At 46.2% G+C, this 22,818-nt stretch overlaps 1 protein-coding gene across 2 annotated transcripts in view; it reads left to right on the top strand.

Moving 5' to 3' along the window:
• Positions 1-22,818, top strand: part of NTNG2 (netrin G2) — a 67,814-nt gene that overhangs the window by 34,554 nt on the left and 10,442 nt on the right. For both annotated transcript variants that reach the window (XM_024192914.2, XM_024192915.2), the window contains exons 3-4: positions 11,070-11,242; positions 13,250-13,276. In XM_024192914.2, coding sequence (XP_024048682.1) covers positions 11,070-11,242; positions 13,250-13,276 — 200 coding nt within the window. The remainder of the gene's footprint in view (positions 1-11,069; positions 11,243-13,249; positions 13,277-22,818) is intronic.

The following is a 22,818-nucleotide window of genomic DNA, read 5'->3' on the forward strand; positions in this document are numbered from 1 at the left end:
TCTTCATATCGTGGGTGCTAAGTATGGTGTTGGCTGGAGCATACTATTGACTCTGCTGTCCCCTCCAAGCGCACCCTTCTCCGTCTGCACCTTTACGTCACACTAGCTCAGCTAGGTCTCTTTCTCAGTTCACGTCTGGCAGTTTATTTTTACTCTCTCGCTCTTCCTTGGTGTTCTTTTTCTTCTTCCATCCTGTCCCTATTGATCTGCTGAGTAACTGGAGATGCACAGAACTTAGGACAGGAATAGAAACGAGAAAGCCCTTGGCCTGCAGGCGTGTGTGTGCGCGCGCACGTCAGACGGGGTAGTGCAAGGGAGGGAAACGGAAAGACCTTTCCACACAGCTCTCTGTTCCTAGCTTAGTTCTCTGCTCAGAACAGCAACCAACCCAGTTAACCATGTGAGATTAAATGAATGAGGCTCCTCGTCTCTTTTCCCGTGTGCAGAGTCACAGGGGGCTGGTCAGGCAGGTGAGATAGAAAAGGCCACACTCTGCTCCTATCATGCAGCATCTCTTTGGAGTAATTTTCTCCTCTCTTGAATGTCAGGCACAGCAGCATTCACTAGGGCACACTCCATCACAGAGGTATTAATAAGCAGTAATTGAAGTTAATGTGCCATAGCCAGGACACAGAGATTCAGTTATGAGAAATCAGATTTGAGAGAAGTGAATCAATTTCAGACTAATTAACAGATTCCTCTCTTTCTTCCTCTTCCTTTTTTTTCCCTTTCTCTCTTTCTTTCTCTCTCTTTCTTTCCAGACCTAAGTAGTCCTCTGAGAAAAATGTGGAATGTGAGCTCAGAGATGTCATTTATATTACAAAATGCACATGTGAAATAGGCTTAGAGAATAATAATACCTCCACTGCTGGGCCTTTGTCAGGCCAAGGATTAATTAATTAGAAGAGATGATTTTCGGTTTTGTAGCTTGTTTGTTTTAGGTTCCCCGCCTCCCCCTTCACAATCTGTTTTCTTTCTGTGAAGGTTTTTTTGTTGGTGGTGGGTATTTTTTGGTTTAAATTTTCCACCTCCCAATGCTTTGGTTTGTAATTTTTTTCTCCAGTTGTTTCATGCTGCTATGAGGTACACACTTTTACACATGGATTCCCTGCCAGGGTTGCATTTCTTTTTGTTTGAATAAGAGCATAGCGTTTGCCATAGCAGACCAAAACACTAGTCCACTATCCTGCCTCCCGAAGTGGCCAGTACCTGCAGCTTCAGACTCAAAGGAACGTGACTCTCCCCAAACAGCTCCATAGTGCAGCTGGTTAATTGTCCACAGTTGTTCACATGCAGGGGATGATTCTTTGCTGCCCGCCCAATCATCCTGTACCACAAAACATGACAGTGGGTGGGACTAGATAGAACATCTTGCCTAAAGAGATACAATTACCCCTCTGCCCAGCTGAGCTGCAGCCTCCTGATTCTGTCCCTTTGTATGGTGCAGTGGCCACAGCCCTTTGTGTTTTCATGTTTAGGATCCGGATTGGAATCTGGAAATCGGTACACCTGTGTGAAATGAGTTCTGTTCGGTCTCAGCCTGTCTTTCAGTGCATGGAATTTCCTAACCCTCTGTCTGTTTGGAAAGTTGTAGGAGACTCTCTACATGTGTAGAAACATTGCTTGCTATCTTCAGTCATCTAACAGCTGCTACTGGGTTGTTTTAGAAGTGAGGTTCTTAGATTCTGAAGAACAACTGACCAGTGATCAGACATGTTTTACTGAGGACTGGACGGGGGACTGGGAGCAGCATCTCCACCTGTTAGCAGCAGGAAAAATACACATGGGTACAAGGCAAAATATTGTAATACATTTTGGGCTTCCCTCTGCTGAGATGCTGCTACTGAGTACTATGTGCCTACCACTCTTCCCCTGCACTGTTCTTGGAATTCTCAAGAGGTGTGGTATGTGTCACCCATGGCTCCCAATAAACTATAGTATCCTGGTTTTGAGGATTGCCAGTCAGCTAGTGAGAGTGTTCTGATGATGCAATATTCCATTGGCTGAGTGTGTTCTCTCTCACTGCAGGAGGATTGTATGGATGGAGTTTCTTTGGAAATGGTCTGAACTGGAATTAACTCTAGTTTAAGAGAAATCTTGCTCCAGGCCATATAGTTAAAGTAAGTTATTAACTCACATCAGCTGTTTGCTTACCTTTCAAGACTCTTAAATGCTATTACTGTAATTGCTGCAAAATGGAGGAGAGTCCTTGCAGGCTTGCAGTAAGAGGGGGAGAGAGTGGGAGACACAGAAAGCTCCTCCTTTGTCCAAGCACTAGTGACACTTTATCAATACCAGCCGAGAGATGCCCAAGGTCCTATTACCTGCCTCTGGCTTCGTTTTGTGGAGCCTTCTTTCCTCTTGTTGCCAAGTTGTGTCCGGTCCTGAGCAGATAATAGAATTTCATCGATAGACTGAGGAGGTGATGTATGTTAAAGCACTTAATATAAAGAGACTTCTACAGGAGCCCAAATTAAATTTGGCCAATGAACTCAATTGCAGGCATTATTGCGTTCCAGGAGAAAGTCCAGAGAGCATTTATACACATTACTCTGCAAATATTTATGTTAGTATATCCGTGGTACATCCTTTTCACCCTTCCTCCTCGTCTGCCCCCAAGCCCCTACCTAGGAAGGGTTTTTTAAATGACTGTTCTGAATGTAAATAATGATAAGGGGAAATCCTTTCCAGAGTTCAGCAGTATTTTGACTGCTGCTGAGTGGCAATTTATTTTAAATGAATTGCTGCGCCCAGTAGAGTGGCTATCCATTATGCTCATCATCTTGGCATCTTTTAGATGGTCTTCTCTTGATAACCCAACTTCAAATGAATTTCTAAGGGCAGCACAAATAGGTTTTTTTCCCCTCAAGGGTTCCAGTAGAATTCACCAGTCCATAACAACTCTGTGTTGCTAGGAATCTCTGTGGAGAGTATTGCTCATGGAGGCTGGGAGGAGAAAAGCATCTCAGGGATGAGTTTAATCGATATGGGGCTTTGCTCTGTCAGGCGCTGTACAGTGGATGCATTATGTGAAGTGTCCTGCACATTGAGGCAGCGTGACACATATCTTGTACCACACTATGAGGACCCAGGACATTAGGCTGTCTTATGCAAAGCTGCCAAGTTCGGATCGGGAGCTGAATTTCCCAACAGTGTAGCCTGTATTCAGATGTGGAGTGGTGGTTTGAGGTTGAAATGGGGACATTCAGATCAGGATATGGATTTCCCCAGGGTTCAGAGGTGGCAGCATTGGGGGTTTGGATCCCATGTAATCAGTTCAGGCCCATCTCTAGTCATGCGATGCATCTGCACTATAAGATCAAATTGCGGGTTGTGTGCTGCTGAAGCCATCTGACGTTGACATGACAAGTGTGTTCTGCACCTTGAGGTTACTTGGGCTGACTTACCACATGAGGTTGTCCCATCTCGCAATCCGGGATAGTGAGAAACCCAGACTAGGTTATTTTTTCCAGGAATTTGAATCCAAATAGAAAACTCTTCTTTCTGGGAAAGCAGGGAGCCGCTTACATTCTGTATTCACTGGGAACTGTTTCACTAGCTTCTGGGTGCACAGATGGAGCACAAAGAGTCCCAGTGCAATGGCCATTGTCTTTTGTATTTGCAGACTTGCTGTGATGTTAGTGAAATAGTTGCTTCATGTTTTGCTGATCTGCCAGAACAGTTGCAGAGAATTAGGTAGAAATGGGGTTAATCGTCAAAGAGCTGCCTAAGTTGCTGTGTGTTAGCACAGGCTGTGGATGACAGTAGTGGGAAGGGGGGGGAAATAGTTATTCATGTATTCACGAGAGCCCAGATTAGTTGAAAGAGGGACTTTTTCAGGGACAGAGGAAAGAGCTCCCTTCAAACACATGGTCCCGGGAGACTCATTAAAGGTTCATCAATTACAGTGAGCAAACAATTCAGTGGAACGTCATCGTAATCCATCCTTTGGACGGCAGACAATAACAGCTTTCCACTCCTGTGTTGAGTTTTCCCGGTGCCAGCTGTGATAAGCAGGGTGGAAGGAGGGATTTTAATTGGGAGCGATTCCATTGCCGAGCTGTAGGGTGAGTCTAGATGGTCTCTGACTGGGGAGTAGGAGAGCTCTCCATCTCTAGCCTGAGACGCAATCTGCATTGCTAAGAGGATGGTGGCAAAGTTATCAGCTCTGAAGTATAGACTGGCCTTACTCTCTGCTGTGGAGAGAGGGTAGGTGATGGAGGAGGGAAGGGAGGACAGATGGAGGCTGAGAGACATTGGTGGGTAGAGGTCATCTCCCCCTGTAGGAATGGTGTGGAAGGAAGCACTGGAGGAACCCAGCTTCTCCCCTTCCACCACTCTCCTGTATGCCAGTCACACGCCTGTCTGGAAATTCTGGATGCCTCGAGCTGCTTGTATGTGCAGTGTGTATGTCTGACTCAGATGGAGGGGGCTTGGGGCCAGGGCTCCTTCTTTAGTTCGGGGAAATTCTACAGCCTGTGTTACACAGGAAGTCAGACTAGAGGATCACAATGGTCCCTTCTGGCCTTGGGATCTATGAATCTAAAGCTCCTGGAGAGTGAGTACTGGGGACAAAAAGGTTTCAGGGGTGATGAGTGCAAGGAAAGTGAGCAGGGCAACTTACCCACTTACTGAGCATTTCCCCATCCCTAGAGCAGCATTACAGTGTGGTCCAGTGGCTAGAACAGAGGCCTGGGAGTCAGGGGTTCTGGTTCTGCAACAGAAGGTCCATGGGTGATTTTTTGGGGGGGCTGAGGGGGGAGTCACATAAGTGCTGGGTGCTAGGGGTGTGGCAGCAACCCCGGCTTGAAGTGATTTCCATCATATACAGGGTTTACAGTTTGCTTCAATGGCTCTCAGCCCCTCCACTATGTGGATAGTCATTTAACTTCTCTCTCTGTCTCAGTTTCTTGATCTGTAAAATGGGGATAAGGACCCTTAGTTAGCTCACGGGGCATTGCGACACAGAATTCAGTGACTGTAAAGGACATGGAGATACGGGGGAATCAAATCGACTATCTCAGTGGATTTTTAAAAAACTATGTATGTTTTAATTTTATGATGAATGAAAGACCAGGGTGGTGGCTGCTTTTTCCATTCTTTCAACTATGCTGGAAGTCTGCTGCACTTGCCTTAGTCTCGTCGGCTCCTCACTTAGAAACCTTAAGCGTGCTGGCCCTCCGTCTCTCACGCGGAGACTTGGCACCGACGTGCCTCTCCCACTGAGAGCTACTGCTGACCTCCGGAATGCTGACTCGTAGAAATGGAGGTGACTAGGAAACGTTCTTCACGGCTGCAAAATGATGCCGACACGCCTGTAAACTTTCCCTGGCGCCCTGTGGTTCTCCTTGTGTCCTTGGCTTAGGCCTTGGCAGACTAGGCCACGCTGCGTCATTTCCAAAGGGAAGAGGAGGACGGCTAAAGGACCTGCATTAAAAATCAATAAATACTTCAGTAATGTAAGCAACAGCGTTTGGAGCCAATACTGTAGTGTTACTACAGCATTCAGGCCTATTACTAGGGAATACTGTTTGACATTCTTCTATTTATTCCCAGCATGGACAAGCCACGTATGCTTCCCCCACATTGCCCTGAGGCTGGGGATGAGAGAAGTGGAGACTCTGAGGCCTATTTAGTACTTGGCCTCTCTGCTGATGCCACCTCCTCTGTTGGTTTTTGTGTTAGAGAAGCTTATCCATGAGGAACTGGACTGAGACCCACCACACTCATTTCACACAAAGGTCACTGAATAATTATCAAATGGTAACCACTGTCATCTGGTCTAGACTTGAACCAGCAACTTAAGGGGGAAAGGGTCTCCCCCCTTAGCAGCCCTGGAGCCAGACAGACCTTACTGGCGTAATCATTTTATAATGGTAGAAAGGGAGAGGAGTTGTGTCAGCTCTGAGAATGGAGAGTGCACAGTAGCCTGTGCTAGGACTCGTGGCATTGTCCACCCCTCTAATATCATTGATTAGCTCCTAAACCCCTTTTCCTGGTCCTGCCCTGGCACAGTCAGTTGGGTACCCGATAAAGAGGAGCAGAGAGAAGCAGGACTTGCAACCCTTGGGACTGGACTAATGCTATTTTCTCCATTCTCTGCTGGCTGGATCTTGGCTAGAGAAAGGCGTTCTTCCCCCTATGCTGCCGAGCTAAAGCGTGTGTCCTTGAACTGAAGGCACTGATGGCGATGGGAGGAGGAGAGTTGTTTTCACCCAGCCAAACCTGACGAAGGAGTTAAAGCAGAACGAAAGATGGGGTGGCAGTTGGGGATGTAGGTGGGGGACAGGAGTTTTGCGCTAGGCAGCAGCAGCGCGACGGGATCAGCAGCCTGGGCCATTTGAAGCTGCGCCGCTGTTCATGATTAAATAATGCATCCTGATTGATTGGTCTGAAAAGTGCTGTGTTGTGGGGTCAGGCTGCTCAAGTTATAGTTTTCTGGTTAGATTGATGATTCTCAAAGGTCGAATTCAGAAAGCAATTCCCTGGTAAAATTGATCCTTTGGACGAGGTAACTTTTGTGCTATGGATAGGGCCGGGCAGCGAGAAATAGCTGACCTGGGACTAAAGGGGGAGGGCGGCAGGCTGTCTCTGCTGCTGCTTGCCCTTTATTTAATTTTCCTTGTTTACACTCATTAGAGAGCGAGAGCCCTCTCTGGGGAGCACGGTGCCCAGTCATCTTGACGTGCTCCGACAGCCAGACAGATTGAGGCATTCCGTGGCTGACCCAGGAAGCCTATCCTTCCTCAGCCGTGCCCTGCAGATGTGACAGAGGAATGCAAGACCACTGCCCCAGGACTGAGAGTAGCCCCAAGTGCTGATCCGGTAGCTGGTGCTTGGCTTGGCTGCTGTGCATCATGGGCAGTGAGCTGTGTGTGTGCACGTGAGGCATGAGCATGCATGAGCGGGCACGTATACCCGCTTCCAGCAGAGACCCTTATTTCACGCTCTTGTAGCTGTAGGAGGAGAAGTCAGGGCTGCATCCCACTCTCTGGCTAAGATTTGGTATCTGAGGCCTGGTAGTTAGGAGCAGGTTTAAATTCCATGCTGTGGTGCAGCACCTCAGCTCTTTGAGGGAACCCCCTAGTTTTTTTTGACTGTTCTGAAGGCAGAAGAGTGGGGGAGATACACTAGCCCTAGAAAAGGGCAGAGGATTCGGGGAGCTTCTCTGCCCCCATCATTGTGCCATGCGACCGCGGGTGAAGCTAAGAGAAATGTTTAGTAAAATGCACCATGCAGATGGAAGTTCAGACACTAGCAGCTCAGCAACACCTTTCTATTGTAAGAGCTGCCCAGGCCATGACTGAATAACCCTGCTTAGCCTCTGTTGCTGCCATGGGAATGCAGCTGGTGGTGAACAGTCTTCTGACTCGGGGAAGGCCTTGGAGCATGAAGAGACTGTCACATTTCACACATGATCTGACTCAGCTGCCTTGTCATTACAATAGTGTATCTATGAGTGACTTTAAGAGGTACCAGGGGCCTATGCCCAGTAGTGGCTTTGGTCCCCTTGTCATGTGATAGCTGAGTGCACGGCAGGGCAATGAGCTATAATACCTTTCCCTTCCTGAGGCTTTCAAAGCAGCTGGCAAATATTAATTAGTTAAGCATTATCCGTGCTGCATTGGGAAGTATTAGTCCCATTTTATAGATGAGGAATTGGAGGCAAAGTAATTTGCCTATAAGTCTATGGCATAGCCAGGAACAGAACCAGGAGCCCTGTCATCCAGGCCTTTGCTCTGACTAAGCTTACAGCTCCAGGTTTGAACTAAGGAGGGGGAGTTGCCCTTTGCTCCACTCTTCTCTACTATTCTGAAACACCATTGGGCACACAACAGCGCTAGGGTTTCATCTGCCTCAGGCCCATGTGCCTACTGGTCATACTTTACACTTCCATCTGGTCTCCATCCCTCGACCTGGAGCTAATAGTTCTGGAGGGGGGAGAGGACAACTTGTGCCATGTGACAGTGTTGCCTCAGGAATCCATCTCTCCTCTGCTGAGAAAACGAGACTAGGAACGCATGGCCCTGACCACTGGAGTGTCTGTCAGAAGGGGAGTGAGGAGCTAGAAGAAGTTAGCCTGTGTGGTCAAGGCTTCTGAGCTGCCTCCCGTGTGTAGCACCCCTGCGTCTGAGTCTGGCTTTTAAATGGTGGGTCCCAGAGTTGACTCATGCACTTTGTTGTCCCCTTTCACAAAGAGTGAATAGTGCTGTACCTCCCCAAAGCCCTTGCTCTCTGACTCAAGCCTGGGCCAGCTCAGCAATGGTGATGCTCTGACCTGTTTTAACCTGCTATCTGCTTACTCCTTCCCCCCTTCTTCTTTTGTTAATTTTATAGCAAGAGAGGGAGCCAGTGCTCCGTGGACTCTAAATAATTCACAGAGTCAGGCTCCATGCTCCAGAGTGCTGGTCACTGCCTATTCCAAGGGGTTAGGACATCAGTGCAGAAACTTCTCTCAATCAAAGGCAGAAGGAAGAACCCATCACAGCTGAGACATGGGGAACCTTTTTTTCTAAGTGCTGGCTAATGCCCCCTTTTCCAGAGTCTCTGATTTACAAGCTGCTCCCAGCGTTTTTAAGTTCTATGGTTTTTAGCTTTCAGCTGTTACCTGCCATTGCCAGCCTTCAGTAACACTCAAACATAATATGCTGTGTTTGGCAGCTCCTGCTTGAGAGAGCAAATTTGCTCTCTGATGGAGTGTATATTTCCTTCTCTGCCTGGGTCAGAGATGAGCAAGGATTGTATGTTGGAGAGGAGGGACTCTGCCCAGTTTCTGCATGGCATGCGAGTAAATAGTTTGCTGGAAATAAGAACAAGGAAACAAAAATAACTTAGGAGTGAAATCTTCCAGCCATGCACACATGGGATCACTGCAAGGGCAGACTCAGTGGATCAGAAACATGGGGATGGGACTCTTTGGAGATTCTAAAGAAACTTCTGCTCCTAGAATAGTTTCCACAAGAGATTGTGATTTCTCTCTTGACTGGGTATAGTGCAGGTGAACAGTACCAGGTTTACACCTCTTGAGACTGATGTCCTCTGTTTATTCCCAGAACAGATACAGCACAGAAGGCAGCCGGACACGCTTCTCCTATGCACTGTCCCATCAATAGGCCTGATTCTCCACTGCCATGCACCTTCTGGTCATTTACACCTATAAAAACTGAGTACTGCCCAATCAGACTTCTTCACTCACTTACATGGGTGGTTACATTTCTACACCCCCTTTGCACAGATATAAATGTTACACAAGATGCAAGGTCGTAAAGAATCAGGCCCATTGTACCTCAACCCTAACATAGAGGAACTACTTGTAAGATAAGCAGGGTACTCAGGCTCCATGGTCTATCGGGCGCATAGCCTGACTATAGGCTTGCGAGCCCTGAGTTCTAATCTCAGCTCTGACTTGGTAGGAGTCACCTAACCCCTCTTCTTCAGAGTCCTCATGTGTAAAACGGGGGTATTTAAAGGCTACCAATCTTGCAGTGGTTCATTAAAAGTTTAGTCATTAATATTTGCAAAGTGCTTAGTATTGTTTTCATTCTTTGTTTTCTCTGGACACTTCCAGAAAGGGAACAAGTTGTGAGGATTTTTTTTTTTGACAAGTGGCTTTTTATCCACTAAGAACTGACCTGAGACTCACTATATTCATTTCACACAGGGCACCAAATAGCCATCAGTCGGTCATAACTTTCAGTCATCACTGCTCAGGGCTGGATTGCAATGGGTGGTCTCAGGATGAAAGGTTCTATATCCTATCACTACTCCACCCCCTGGGAGAAAGGCTCTTAATTTTAACAACCTGTTTGTGGATTGAGGGTCATGACTCATTAATATAAACACGAGCTATTCCTCTAAACTCCTGTGTGTCTAAGGGCCCAAGATAGTTCAGGAGAAGAAAATGGGGGGTCTGGGTGATCTCAATGATTCTCCGAGTCAGCCTTCCCCTATCTTATCCCCATAGGTTTTCAGCATGGGAAGAACATGTGAAACTGGGAGGTCTAGGTGGTGTTTTGGATTGATGTGGAGGGTTTATTTAACATCAGTCTGCCTTGGATCACAGGTGAAAAGATTTTGCTGATCTTCACTTAAGACTTGGTGATTGTTTGTCAGCTTCACAAATAGTAATAAGTTAGGGCTAACTTTGGCTCTGACTTATACCTTCTGCAGTTGCATTGAATTCAGTGGTTTTGCACAGGGCGTGAGTCAGCACAGAATTTAGACGTTAGCATGTATATAATGCCTTTCATTCAAGGATCTCAAAGCACATTATAAATAAGCCTTAAAACATTACCCCGATTTTACTGATGAGAAAAAAGAGGCACAGCGTTAGACAGTAAAGCCAAACCTGGTTGCCTAAAATCAGGCCCCCTAAATCCATCTTTAGGCACCAAAATAAAAGCGGCCTGAGATGCAGTTGCTCAATGAGTCTCCGGTCTCCTAGAACCTTGATCTTACCAGGCTAGGTTGTGCCATTTCCTACTAGCATTTATAAACAGGCATAGTCCTGTCCTATTGCAGTCATGTGGGTAGAGGTGTTTCAGATCCCCCATAAACAGGTGAATGAATCCTCATAACACAAATGCCAGACACAATAGGAACATGGGTGAGAGCCATGAAACCCTTGTCAGAGCTGCTGTGAAGGGGTAACTAGCTTGGCTCTACTTCTGTATGTTCAGTTACACAGCATGTCCATCTCAGCTGGGAGTGGATGGGTTACTGTCCTGAGAACATAAGAACGGCCACACTGGGTCAGACCAAAGGTCCATCTAGCGCAGTATCCTGTCTTCCGACAGAGGCCAATGCCAGATGCCCCAGAAGGAATGAACAGAACAGGCAATCATCAAGTGATGCATCTCCTGTCGCCCATTCCCAGCTTCTGGCAAACAGAGGCTAGGGAGACCATCCCTGCCCATCCTGGCTAATAGCCATTGATGGACCTATCCTCCATTAATTTATTCAGTTCTTTTTTGAACCCTGTTGTAGGCTTGGCCTTCACAACATCCTCTGGCAAAGAGTTCCACAGTGGCGTTGTGTACCATTCTGTCTCTTTCGTTTTCCTCCTACAGGTGTAAATGCAACCTCCATGCCAACCTGTGCTCCTTTAAGGAGGGCAGCCTGCAGTGTGAGTGCGAACACAACACCACTGGCCAGGACTGTGGCAAGTGCAAGAAGAACTTTCGCACCAGATCTTGGCGGGCCGGCTCCTACCTGCCTCTCCCCAACGGATCCCCTAACGCATGTAAGTTACTATACTGAACTGAGCCCACACTGGTCCTCTGCACAATGCCTGCAAGTGTAAGTGAGCACCGCTTCAGGATGCCTCCATCTGGAGTCAATGCCCAGGTCTGCAGGAGAGGAGGGTTTGCTTTTACAATGGAAGTAAACATTTACTCGGTTCTCAGTGTGCACAGGAATTGATTGCCACGTGGGTAGATGGAAGGAGAGCTTGATGACTATTTGTAGTGGAGTGGCTGGAGTGAATGGATGTGGATGGACAGAAGGGTATCCAGGCTCACAGATGGTTAGGTGTAGGCCATCAGAGAGATCCATGGCCTTGAATAGGCATTTTACTCTGAATTACTCTGTCCCTTAAAGAAAACATCATCAAGTGGCTGTGGGAATGTATTTACCTTCAATTCAGTGCACAATAATTGCACGGAAGACTGAAAAACAGGAGGATGGAAAGGAGTGTTGGGTGCCCTATTTATTGTCAGCTAAAAGCTGTTCATATGTACATCATGGAGTATTTGGCCACAGTGAAGAAGACAAAGGTGTCCCTGTCCCTCAGCACAGTGACAGTCCCATGCAATTCGTGTTGTGGTACATGCTCACATGAAAACAAAACAAAACATCAAGGCTATAAGTCTTCATCATCATCTGATCACGGGAATGTTGGTGGAGGAGGACACCAGACATAGTCCAATCTCTCCAGGGTTATGTCCAGTTTACATTAGCAGGCTTGCTTAAATGTCACAGAGCAGCAGTAACCACTCCAGCCTTTTAAGTAGCAGCCTTGAGTGTTACCAAAGAGAATCCTTTTTTCTCTCCCCCTCCATTTCTGAAAGATTTATGCGCTTTAAGATGATCAAAGCTGAAATACAGGCTCCGAAGGCCGTGACAGGAATGTTTTGTGTGTGCCAGGGATGGTAGATGAGCTGGTTCTTTGAAAGGGAACAAGCTTGTCAGCTACCGCCAACTGCCTGTGTTCCTTCAAAGGATCCTGGGAGAGATTTTTGGTGTTGACAGGGACAATGACATGCTATTCTCTTTCTTCCATCTCTCTCCCCATTTCTCTATCTCCCCTTCCTTTTTCCTGACTTTCCTTATCCCCACTTCCCTTCCCTCCATTTCGCTCTCTTTTGTACATCTGTCACTCATTCTTCCTTCTCTATATCTCCCCTTCCCTCCCCCCACTCCACAAGCACCCACCTCATCCTCTCTCCCTTCAACTCTCTCTCTGGCAGATTTATGGTCAACTTCTGGAGTAGAAGCAATTCTCCAAAGGCCTTTCTCACCAGCCATTGTAGTATTTTCATTGCTGGCCATCTTCTTTATGGTTGGGGAAACCTGACTACTGGGTGTTTATCTCCACTGTAATATCTGGATTAAATGTGACCTTAAACGGTCCTCAAACTTTTCTCCCACCTGTGACCAATAAACTAGCAAGGTTGGAAGCCGGCACCCTCAGCCTCACCCCATTGAATACACAACTTAGAGGCAATTTCTTCCCACCAAAAACTCCCAGCCTCAGGTCAGATGTGGTTTCCCCTCTCCCCTAACCTCCATTGCTGGGTGTTCTGTTCCAACCTGAAAAATACCAACCCCAATACAATCCCCTATGAGTCAGGGCCTGCACCTTGGGAATCCAGCAGTGGTGATGTGGAGCTAGTGCCGTAGCAGCACTGACTGGATTCACATCGCACGGTTTCTCAGAAGAGACCATGACAAATCTTGAAAGCATACATGACCCTTACTGGGCATAATGGCAGGTCAGGAAAAGGGTTAAGAAGAAATTCTATTAGCAGTAGGCAAGCTGGCTTTCCTCCCCCCAGCCACTGCAGGTAGATTTCAGCCTGTGCCTCAGGACCCAAACATTTTCAAGGCCACTGCTGTCTGGTCACCTCTATGGTTTGCCTAAGGCTGCTTTTAAGATGCAGCAAGCTGGAACAACGATCAACAAGGCTCCTGTTAATTAGCACAATGGCTCTCGGCTTCTGCTGACCCTGTTTCTTTTCCTTTCCTCCAGGTGCAGCTGCAGGCTCGGCCTTTGGCAGTAAGTAAAAAAATGTAACTGAACTGCTGGCATGTGACATCTTCAGCGCATGGGCCCTGTGCACATCACTTGGGAGACAAATGGTTCTTTTCTGCTCATTATCATCTGCCAGGCAATAAGTCTTCTCCTCTAATTGTCTCTCATTGTCTGTCCCATCAAAGAGCTTTCTATTTTCCTTCTTTGACTTCAGTAACCTCATTGTTTCTTTCTCTGGCATGGTTTCTCCCCATGAGGTTCGTTAGAATGGCAGCAGGAAAGGAAATAAAAAACAACACACTTCTTCAAAAAACACCAATGATTGCAGTGAACTTTTCCCCCCAGTTTCACAGACTCCGGCTCCAAGGAGCTGTTTTTGAATTCTTCGATACAGCATCCAGTTTGGGTTGCCTTGGGCCTATCATGCCATCTATTTAAAAATAAAATTATATATAAATGTAATATTTGAGGCACACGCAATTGATTTCAGTGGGGATTTCTGCAGACCAAGCACCTGCAAACTTCGGGTCACCTGGAATCTAGATCTGAATTTTGTGGCTCAGGTTACTCTCTGAAAGAAATATACAGTGAAGCTGGAGAGCACACAGTGGAAATGTGATGGTGAATGGGATAGACGGGCTTGATTATGAGCATAGGGCAGCTAAAGAGGGATTATTTAGCCTTCACAGAAGACAAGAGGTGACCTGAATTAAGTATTTAAACTAGCTAAGGGTTATTATGAAATTAAGCACGATAATCTACAGTACATGAGGTTGTGGGACAAACAAGGACTCGGGGACATAGGTTGAAGTAAGAATTTACATTCATAATAATCCCTCATATTTTATTACTGCTGGCCAGAGCAATGAGAATTGAAATAGAATGAATATTATAGTCAAATCATGGTATCAAGTAGTGTTCCTGAATTACGCTGTCATCCCTGGGGTAACTCCCCTGACTTTTCAGGAGTTATACCAGTGATTAATTTGGCCTATTGTATTAAATAATCCAATGTTTGCTTTTTGGAATTTCTTAAATGAAAGGGACGTCATTTGATTTTATGATCTCCGTTTGGTGGTCTGAAGGGAATGGTTTTGCTGATTAGGAGGTTTGCCTTGGAGTATCTTTGCCATCAGAGAGCTCAGATGTGTATGAGAGAGATGGCACAGCTATTGTCAAGCTCTCAGACAGGAAAGGCTTGTGTAGCCAGTTTCTGATCCCGCCTGACTGTGCAACTCCTGCCTCTCTTTGCCTTTATCCCGTCATGATACAGACACACTCATTCTCTCTTGGCCTTTCGAGGTTTAATTAACAATGAGTTAGTGATAAAGTTGGCAATATGGAAACCAACATCCGTGCCAACAAAGCAAAGTTATGTAGTAACCCAACCAAAACGTGCACGCACACACGGAATCTTCCTAGGTTCTCATCATAGATATAACACTGTCCCAGTGCTAAATTCTCTCTGGAATTGGTTACCCCCCCAAGCCCAGCAGCTTCTTCTGTACATATCCTGCAGCTGGGTTCTTCAGTTTTTCCTCTCTCTCTCTCTCTCTCTCTCTGATTAAGAGAAAACCAAGAGCAAAGCTTTTTGGTCATCAGTGTCCCCAGTTCCTGGTCGGTGACATACTCTCAAGAGTGAGGCTGTCCTTGTGTTCTGTAACCACCAGCTGAGGGCTGGTTTGTAGTGGTCACTGTTAGTCCTCTTTGGTAGTGTACTGGATAAAGTCCCCAGGACAGCGTGCTGATGTAATTTCTATAGAGTGCTTGTTGGTGACTGCAGAATGGGAGCCCATGGGGCCAGGTGAGAGCCGTTCCTACAGGCATGCTCTCAGGGCTCTGAGCTGACTCAAGTAAGGAAGGAGAAATGAGCATCTTTTGCGACTCCTTTACGTGAATAGTAATGGCTGGAATTTACAAGGCCTTAGAGCCAATTCTCTTCCATTAGATTCAATGAGAGTTTTGGCATTGATTTTAGTGGGAGCAGGTCCTGTGTGCCTCCTTCACCATGAAAATAGATCATGGAGGTGCCCAGGGGCTTGGGATTTTATGTACCCTAAGAAGCAACAGCAAGAGCCTCAGAGACCCTCCAGCCTCCTCAGGTGCCTTCTTTCCACCTCTTTTCTTTGTTTCTTGTTAGTGTATGAACGACCACAGCGAGTTTCCACTACAAAACCCATTACCACTACAACAACCGCCACCACTGCCACTAACCAGCCTGTCACCACGCAGCAACCAGGTGGGTGCCAAGCTCCACCCCGCAAGGCAGATCCTACCCTTGCTAGTACAGATAGGTCCCTTAGCTAGTTTCACTTCCTTATTCCGCTGCCGGCTTTGCTTCCCGCTGCAGCTCCTCAAATGGCAATGATTAGCTTTAAAAGGAAGATTATCTCCTCTGACTCCTTGTTCATCCATCTTGTAGGAGTTTCTGGGGACATGGATAAAAATCACACTGGATGGATTCAGATCCTCCCAGCCAGCAGAAAGCCTAATTAATGTTCATCCCTAATTTAATTCAGGGAAAATGCATCTGGACCTGGAACATTAATAATACACAGATTCTTCCCTCTTCAGCAACAGCAGTCAATCCCAAAGTCGACTCCTTAGAAGAGGCAGGTTGTTGCATGACCCTTCATCTGTCTGTCTATCCCTTGCTGCTGCTCTGAGGTTATTGGAGCATCATTTCCCCTTGCCTCAGACCAGGAAGTAGAGGCCAGAGCTGGAATTTGGGGGCATCTAAAGCTATCATTTTGAAGCTTTTACTTTGGGATTAGCCTTTCAAAGTCCTCCTGAGAATGAATAGCTGAGCCACAAAAGTTGCTCTTGTGTGTGTGTACTACAATGAGGACGAGGATGGGAGAGAAAGAAATCTGAGGTTTTATTTGCCTGTTTCTTTACCAGAAAAGAACAACAAACGTGACTCACCCCAAGCAAAGGGGCATGCAGGATATAGAAGGCTGGTTTTGTGTCTCTCTGCTTTGCACAACTCTAATAAGGAGTTTTCAAAATGCAGGGGCAGGTCCTCCACACTCCTACTTCTGCTTTGACCTTCCAGCAGAATGATGAAAGTTGGTCTGAGTGGGCAGTTGAGGATTTTTCTTGCATCAGGGAATTCTCCATAGCATAATGGGCATGGTCAATAAAGAGAGCCTAGACTGAGCACTGCTGCATTCTAGTGATTCCCCAGCTAATGGAGTGGCCCCTCAGGGCCCATTGCAGGTGGGTGTAATTTAGAGCAGCCCTGAGGGTGCTCTAAGCTGGACTAGGAATTGAATCAGCTCTCTTTGCTCTGCTCCTCAGCCTCTTGGGTCCTGTACCAAACCCCTCTTGGCCAGACCTGAGGATATAATCTGTGAAGTTTTACATTTGGAAAAGTGGGTTTGGAGGGAAGAGCCACACTTTAATGATCATCAGAATGATTCCATAAAATGCTTGGGGACAGGCTGAACACACACACTGGAAGTCCCAGAACATATTTCTTAATATCTTCTAGACTGCCCAGTAGAGATAACTTGTATCACTTTTTTGGGGGGGGTGGGGGAGGTTTGTTCGTTTTTTGTTTTTTTTTTTAAACTACATGCAGGCCTGGTTTCTCTCTTCTTTTGGAGAAGAGGAAATGAAATGTTTCTGCTGTTAGTTTACAAGCCTCATGCACTTACTCTGCTGCTGTGCTTTTTGGATCTGATTTTCCCATGGGGACATTTTCCACCACCAGTACATTAGTAACAGCCAGTCTTCTGGGGGAGTTGCTGGAAGCCAGTTGAGGGAAAAGCAATGCTTGATTGTGTGTGCGAGCTGGTGGATTCTTACCAGCCCGGCGGGTGGGGTGGGGGTGGTTCAGCAGATGATCACTAACATGACTTGGCCTTGTGGCTAAGCTCCAGATCCCACAGCTCCAAATGTCACCATTGCCTGGTGGGCCAGAAGGACCCTGACCACCACAGAAGGGGGCGGGGAAGAAAGAACACCAGAGGGAATGTAGAAGAACTTATAAAGGGCATGTACCTGCATTTAGTTTATCATCATCTACAGTCAAAGTCTTCAGTCCCATTGCCCTATAAATTCTTTGACCTCTCAGGCAAATCCACAGTTGCCTAGGGAGGCAGCTCCCAGCCTGTGCCCAACTCTCCCCAAACTCAGTACCTTACCTTTTCCCCCAAGGGTGATAGTTTCTTCTCTGGACCCTTTCTGAGCTTCCTCCCCTCCCCAACATAGCACTCCTTCAGCCTCCAATCTCCTTGGGTGTTACCTCTCCTCTTATCAGCCCTGGAATGAGTTTATCTAAACCCCAGGCCCCGCCCACTCCCAGCAGCCTCTGAGTGGAGTGGGTAATTGGAGTCAGCTGCTTGGTTTTTCCCTCCTACCCACATGTGACAGTCCACACTGCCATAGTGTGTTTATGCAAATATAGATATATTCATGGAGGCACCATGGTTTAGTGTTTACAATGGGGGTTTGGATGGATCAGGAAACCTGGTTTCTATTTCCACTGAGGCATTGTGTGACTTTGGGCTAGTCATTTCAGTTTCTCCATCTGTAAAATAGAAATAATACTTGCCCGTCTATGCTAATATATATAGTGAATGGGTACCTACAGCCCACACTTGAAGATTATATTAGCTCAAAGAATGTGTGCATATTATCGACATACCTGTAATAATGAAACTTGGGTTACATGTACATAACACGCACCCAATGTCATGTGATTTTTATCCATATTTGACCATAGCAGTGCTTTTGTGTGTAGCGTGTGTGTGTGTGTGTGTGTGTGTGTGTGTGTGAGAGAGAGAGAGAGAGCGCATCTTGCTGAGCATCTGTCTCTTATGGTGCAATTAATGATCTGTCGAGGTGGGGGGGTGGCAGAAAGACTGCATGTTTCTATTAGAGAGGGGTGAACAGCTCTGAGAGAAGTATAAGACCATCTTCCCCTGAACACAGGACCTTTGTCATTCTCTAGGCTGGAACCAGCCCCTCTCTGAAGGTTCTGGTTTACACCACTCACTTTTCAGTTAATGATGTCTCCTTTCCCAGGCAGTATCTGCAGCTCTAGGTTCTAACCCAGATCAGAACAAATGCCAACAATAAACCCTGTTCTCATGGCCTTTCTAGCCCCACAAGGCCCAGATGGTTCAGGGTGACTCCAAAGCTTTTGAAGAACAACATTTGTGACTGAAGGTTGCTGGGAAGAGAGGCTTAAAATATGATCCCAAGGGCTGCATGGGACTCCCAGCTGTTCTTGAACATGACCCTTCCAGAGAGCTGCCCATCTGTTGATGGCCTATCAAAAAGAGCAGGTGACCTGTGACCCATTTTCTGTGCAAAACCAGTTTCTTCCATTGAATTAACTGGTGTCAGGCTGCAAAATTTGCAACACGATGTCCATGGTTCTAGATTGGAGTGGGCAGGACTGAGCTTCGAGCCTCTCGTTCCCCCCTTTTGTTCCTCTACTGACTTAATGTGTGTCATTGTGATTCCATCTCGTCGTTGCTCCTGATGAGAAAAACAGCCTGCTACGTACTGACAGCTAACTGTGTTACTTCTCTGGCTGAAATGGCAAGGGTGCTGAAAGCCCGGGACTCGGTCCCCATTGATGCCTATGGCCTCTGCACAGATGTTGCCACAATACATTACGTGTACATGACCAGGCCCAGATAGGAATCAAAGAGGAGACCCTAATTCTGATTGGCCCCGCTACATATGTTTAAAATCAGTGTAACTCTATTGACGTCAGTGGAGTTACTGCTAGAGCTGGGCCAGAATCCCAGCATTCTCCCCCTGCCCCTTCGGATGGGTTCAAAATCCAGGTCTGAATTTTGCTGCTCAGGTCCCAGCTGTACTTTAAACACAGCTCTAGCCAGGAAGAAATTTTTAAAAATTCCTTTAAAATGCTGCTCCGTCTCTGTGCTGTTTCTCCTTCCTTTAGCATGTGTTCAGTTCTTTTACCCTCTCAATTTTTGCTTCCCACCCTGAGCAGTCCCTGCCAAACAGCCAGCTGAGCTCCCTGCCTCTGTGCCTATCCAAGAGACGCAGAAAAAAACAGGTATTTAAAGCTAGACTGATTTCCGCCCCCCTTCCCCATTTGTGCTTTCATGTACTAGCTGGCAGCAGTCGGGAGAAGAATGTGGAACGTAGACTAGAAGAGCAGATTAGATTTGGTTTTGATCTTTAAGTTGCATAGATCCACTAGACGACTGCTCCTTTTAGCCGCTTGTCGTGTTCTTTGTGGTCAAGGTGGAGCTGTGGTCGTGTGTTAGCATGAACCTCTTTTGCCTTTCATGTTGCCAAGGAGCAAATCCGAGGTGGGAGGGGGAATAGAATGCATTTAAAAACATAGGGACATAAACTAAACTCAGCCAAAGGACACTGAAGGGGAGAGACAACTAAAGGAAACCGAGGAGTCATGCTGAAGAGAAATTAATCAAGTGCTTTTCTTAATCTGTTAATTTCCCTTTCCCATTTCCTTGTAGAAACTTGTCATATTCTGTCAGATTTTGTGCTTTCCATTGTCAGGCAGTGGCATTCTTCCCTCAAATTTGGGATGATCAAAAAACCCCCACCTCTCTCTACCTCTCCCTCTTTTTTTTTTTTTTGGTTCATGGTCCAACCGTCTCAATGGTATCAGTTCAGCTCTGGGAACAGCAATTTGTTCATTAACTGCTCTGACAGAGCCAACAGAAGGAGCACAGAAGTGGAGTGCAAAACATTGGTTTTGTATAGGTCCTACATAAATATTAGCTACTCCACTTCTGCATTTATTTATTTATTTTCTGTTGGCTTCCTAATGTTTGAACAACCCAGTTTCAGCCTTTTCTCAGTGTGAGACTCATGTGAACTTAACAAATGCTTCCCACAACTAGGAGAGTGAAAGAAGCATCCAATTTACTGGAACCCTCTTTCCCAGTATAGACAAGACCTAGGACACCTCTGGTCTGTACTGAAAAAGCTCAGTGATGGGACCATCCTGATTTTGCCAGACTCCAATTCTAACAGAGAGGGTCTGGAAGAGAAATTTGTGTCTCTCCCTCACACCCACAACTGATATGTAAAACCATCTGTGAATGTCACAAAGCTACAATGGAAAAGTTCTTGGGATAAAGAGCATTAATAATTCTCCTGACTCTGTAAAGACGAACAAGTGGAGGTGTATGTGAATGACTAAAAAGCAAAATGCCTCTAGGGCTGTTTTTTATTGTGACTCTAATTAAACCCTTGCCAATTAGTGAGGGGCTTTTTTCATATTCTCTTTTACACCATATTAATATCAATCAGCTTCCATTTTCCCAATGAAAAGGACACTGTCACCTACTTTTAGAGATTGTCATATATTTTTTACTCTGCATTGTTTATAATCCCCTAGTAGGGGCCGGGAAATCACATTTCTCTCCTTCTTGGGTTTGTTCTTTTAAATTTGGCAAAGATTGAGGGTTCCCCCCCCCCCCCTTCCTTATGTTACTCAACTGAAGCTTGAAATTAACAACATGGCTTTTTCATTTTACTTCCTGGTTTGTACACTAGCAAGAATGAAGATTGTCAACAAAATTGTGGCGCTGGGGTTTGCTACAGACCCAGTTGGGAGGGCACACAGTGAGTTATTTGCAATGGAAACTACACAAATGGGCAGCCATCTTGTTGTTTTAATTTCTTTGCAATGGTTTCTTGAGTTCCTTCACTGATTTTTAGGAAAATAGACATGGCCAGAACACAGGCCTGGGAGCTAGGAACTCCCAGTGACCGTGTGTTGCACTCGAACTCTCCACTTGTAGCCCTTGGTCAGTGTCCCACAGTGCCTCTAGTGGCGAAGGCCTCAGAAACTAAGGAATGCCTGCGGTGGTACATATATAACGTGGGTGGAGTCTGAAACATTACAAGCTGCACAGTTGTATAGGTGCAGGAATAAGTCAGCATCACTCCATTGCAGTCAGTAGGGCTCTGCCAATTTATATCAGCAGGAGATCTGGCCCTTCATCTCGTAAACCCAAGGCTGCTAGCTGATGCTTCTGTTTGCCTCAACCCCTTTTGTAATGTGACTTTCCTATATTACCTCTGCAAGAATTCACCAGCTCTTCGGCAGCTGCCCCACTGCAGGTGGGCTCCCCCCAGTCCAAGGCTGATCCTGGAAAAGAAGGTAGGAGACATGCTGCTGAACTGGTGTTACAGGCTAGTACAGTCCAACTAGGGACTGATGCTTAGAAATTGCTTGTTACTAGAATGCTCTGGTTTCCATGCATCTCTCTCTCCAGCCCAGTTGGGAAAGGCTCTGGTTTTGTCTATGCCCTGCGCACCCCTGGTAATGTGGAGAGGCTAGACTGAGCCTCCGGGTTTAGTCATATACATGAAAGATGAAGACGATAAATGGTAGAGGAGATTGTTCTCAGCTTGGTGCTCGGGTGAACTGTGAGGATCATGGAAATCTAGTTGATTCCTGAGTTTAGACTGTGTTTGTAAAATTGAGTAACTTTGTAAATTGTCAGGAATGTGTTGTCTGGTGCATAGACTCTGTATGTTTCCTTGGCTTCTTGCCCTGTGCTTATGTGACCAAGGTACGCTGTAGACACTACACGAGGGAATCTCAAGAGATGGCATGCTGGGCTTTGGAGCCTGAGGCTCAGCTTACCTTGCCTAGTCCCCCTCCTTCCTGGTTCAGACTGATACACCCAGTGCTGGCAGCAGACTGGCACTATCCAACCCTGTTTCCCAGTCGATGAGCCCCAGGCAAATTCCTGCTGTATAAATTAGCATCTCTTTTAATATAGAATCTAATGTGTATTAGCGCTGGGCCCATACTAAAACCCAAGATCTTGAAATGTGAGGGGCTTGGAATGGAGGGCTGGAATTCGTACCTAGATCTGGAGTTCACTGTTGGTCCCTATCCCCATAACAATGTCAAGCCAAAAACCTGAAGCCAAACACTGCCCCAACTTTGGGGCATTTGAAATCTTTGTGGCTTGAGCCCAGCTCTAAACTACACGTAGATATGATACTGTATGTGGAGAGATGGATTCATATTATCCATATCTATGCTAGATTGTGCTGATAGAAAGTGCACTTGATTGGTAGGGTCTTCATAATGGCCTTTATGAAATAATTGGGACCCTGAGTTCTAGTTCTAGCTTTGCATCTGACCTTGGTTGAGTTATTTCCCCGCCCTCTGTCTCAGTTGCTCTGTCTGTAAAATAGATCTAACGATGTCCACCTTTGCAGAATGCTTTGAGATCTATGAATGCAAAGCACTATATAAGTGCTAAGACTTACTATCACCTGAGAAGATACATTAGAAGTGGCTGGGCTCCCAGTGATGGCTGACTACCATGAGGGGGTTTCCTCAGACCTATGTTCTCGCATAGTCCATCTGCAGTTTTTTCATCAGTTTTGAGTTGCTTATGTGAAATCCAGCTAATTCTGAGCGGACGATATTTAAACAAAAGAAGAAGAAAATAATTGTCTTGCATTCTGTCAATTAACAGGGACAGGTACTTTCTTCTCTGGATGGAATTAAAAGTGTTTCAAGGCCAACTTAAGTTTCTACCATTTGGATTGTTGCCAAGTGAGCTAGTAGGCATCCCTTC

This window comes from Terrapene carolina, unplaced genomic scaffold (assembly GCF_002925995.2).
Source record: "Terrapene carolina triunguis isolate 2854851 unplaced genomic scaffold, T_m_triunguis-2.0 Scaffold238, whole genome shotgun sequence".
In the NCBI taxonomy this organism is placed as follows: Eukaryota; Metazoa; Chordata; order Testudines; family Emydidae; genus Terrapene; species Terrapene triunguis.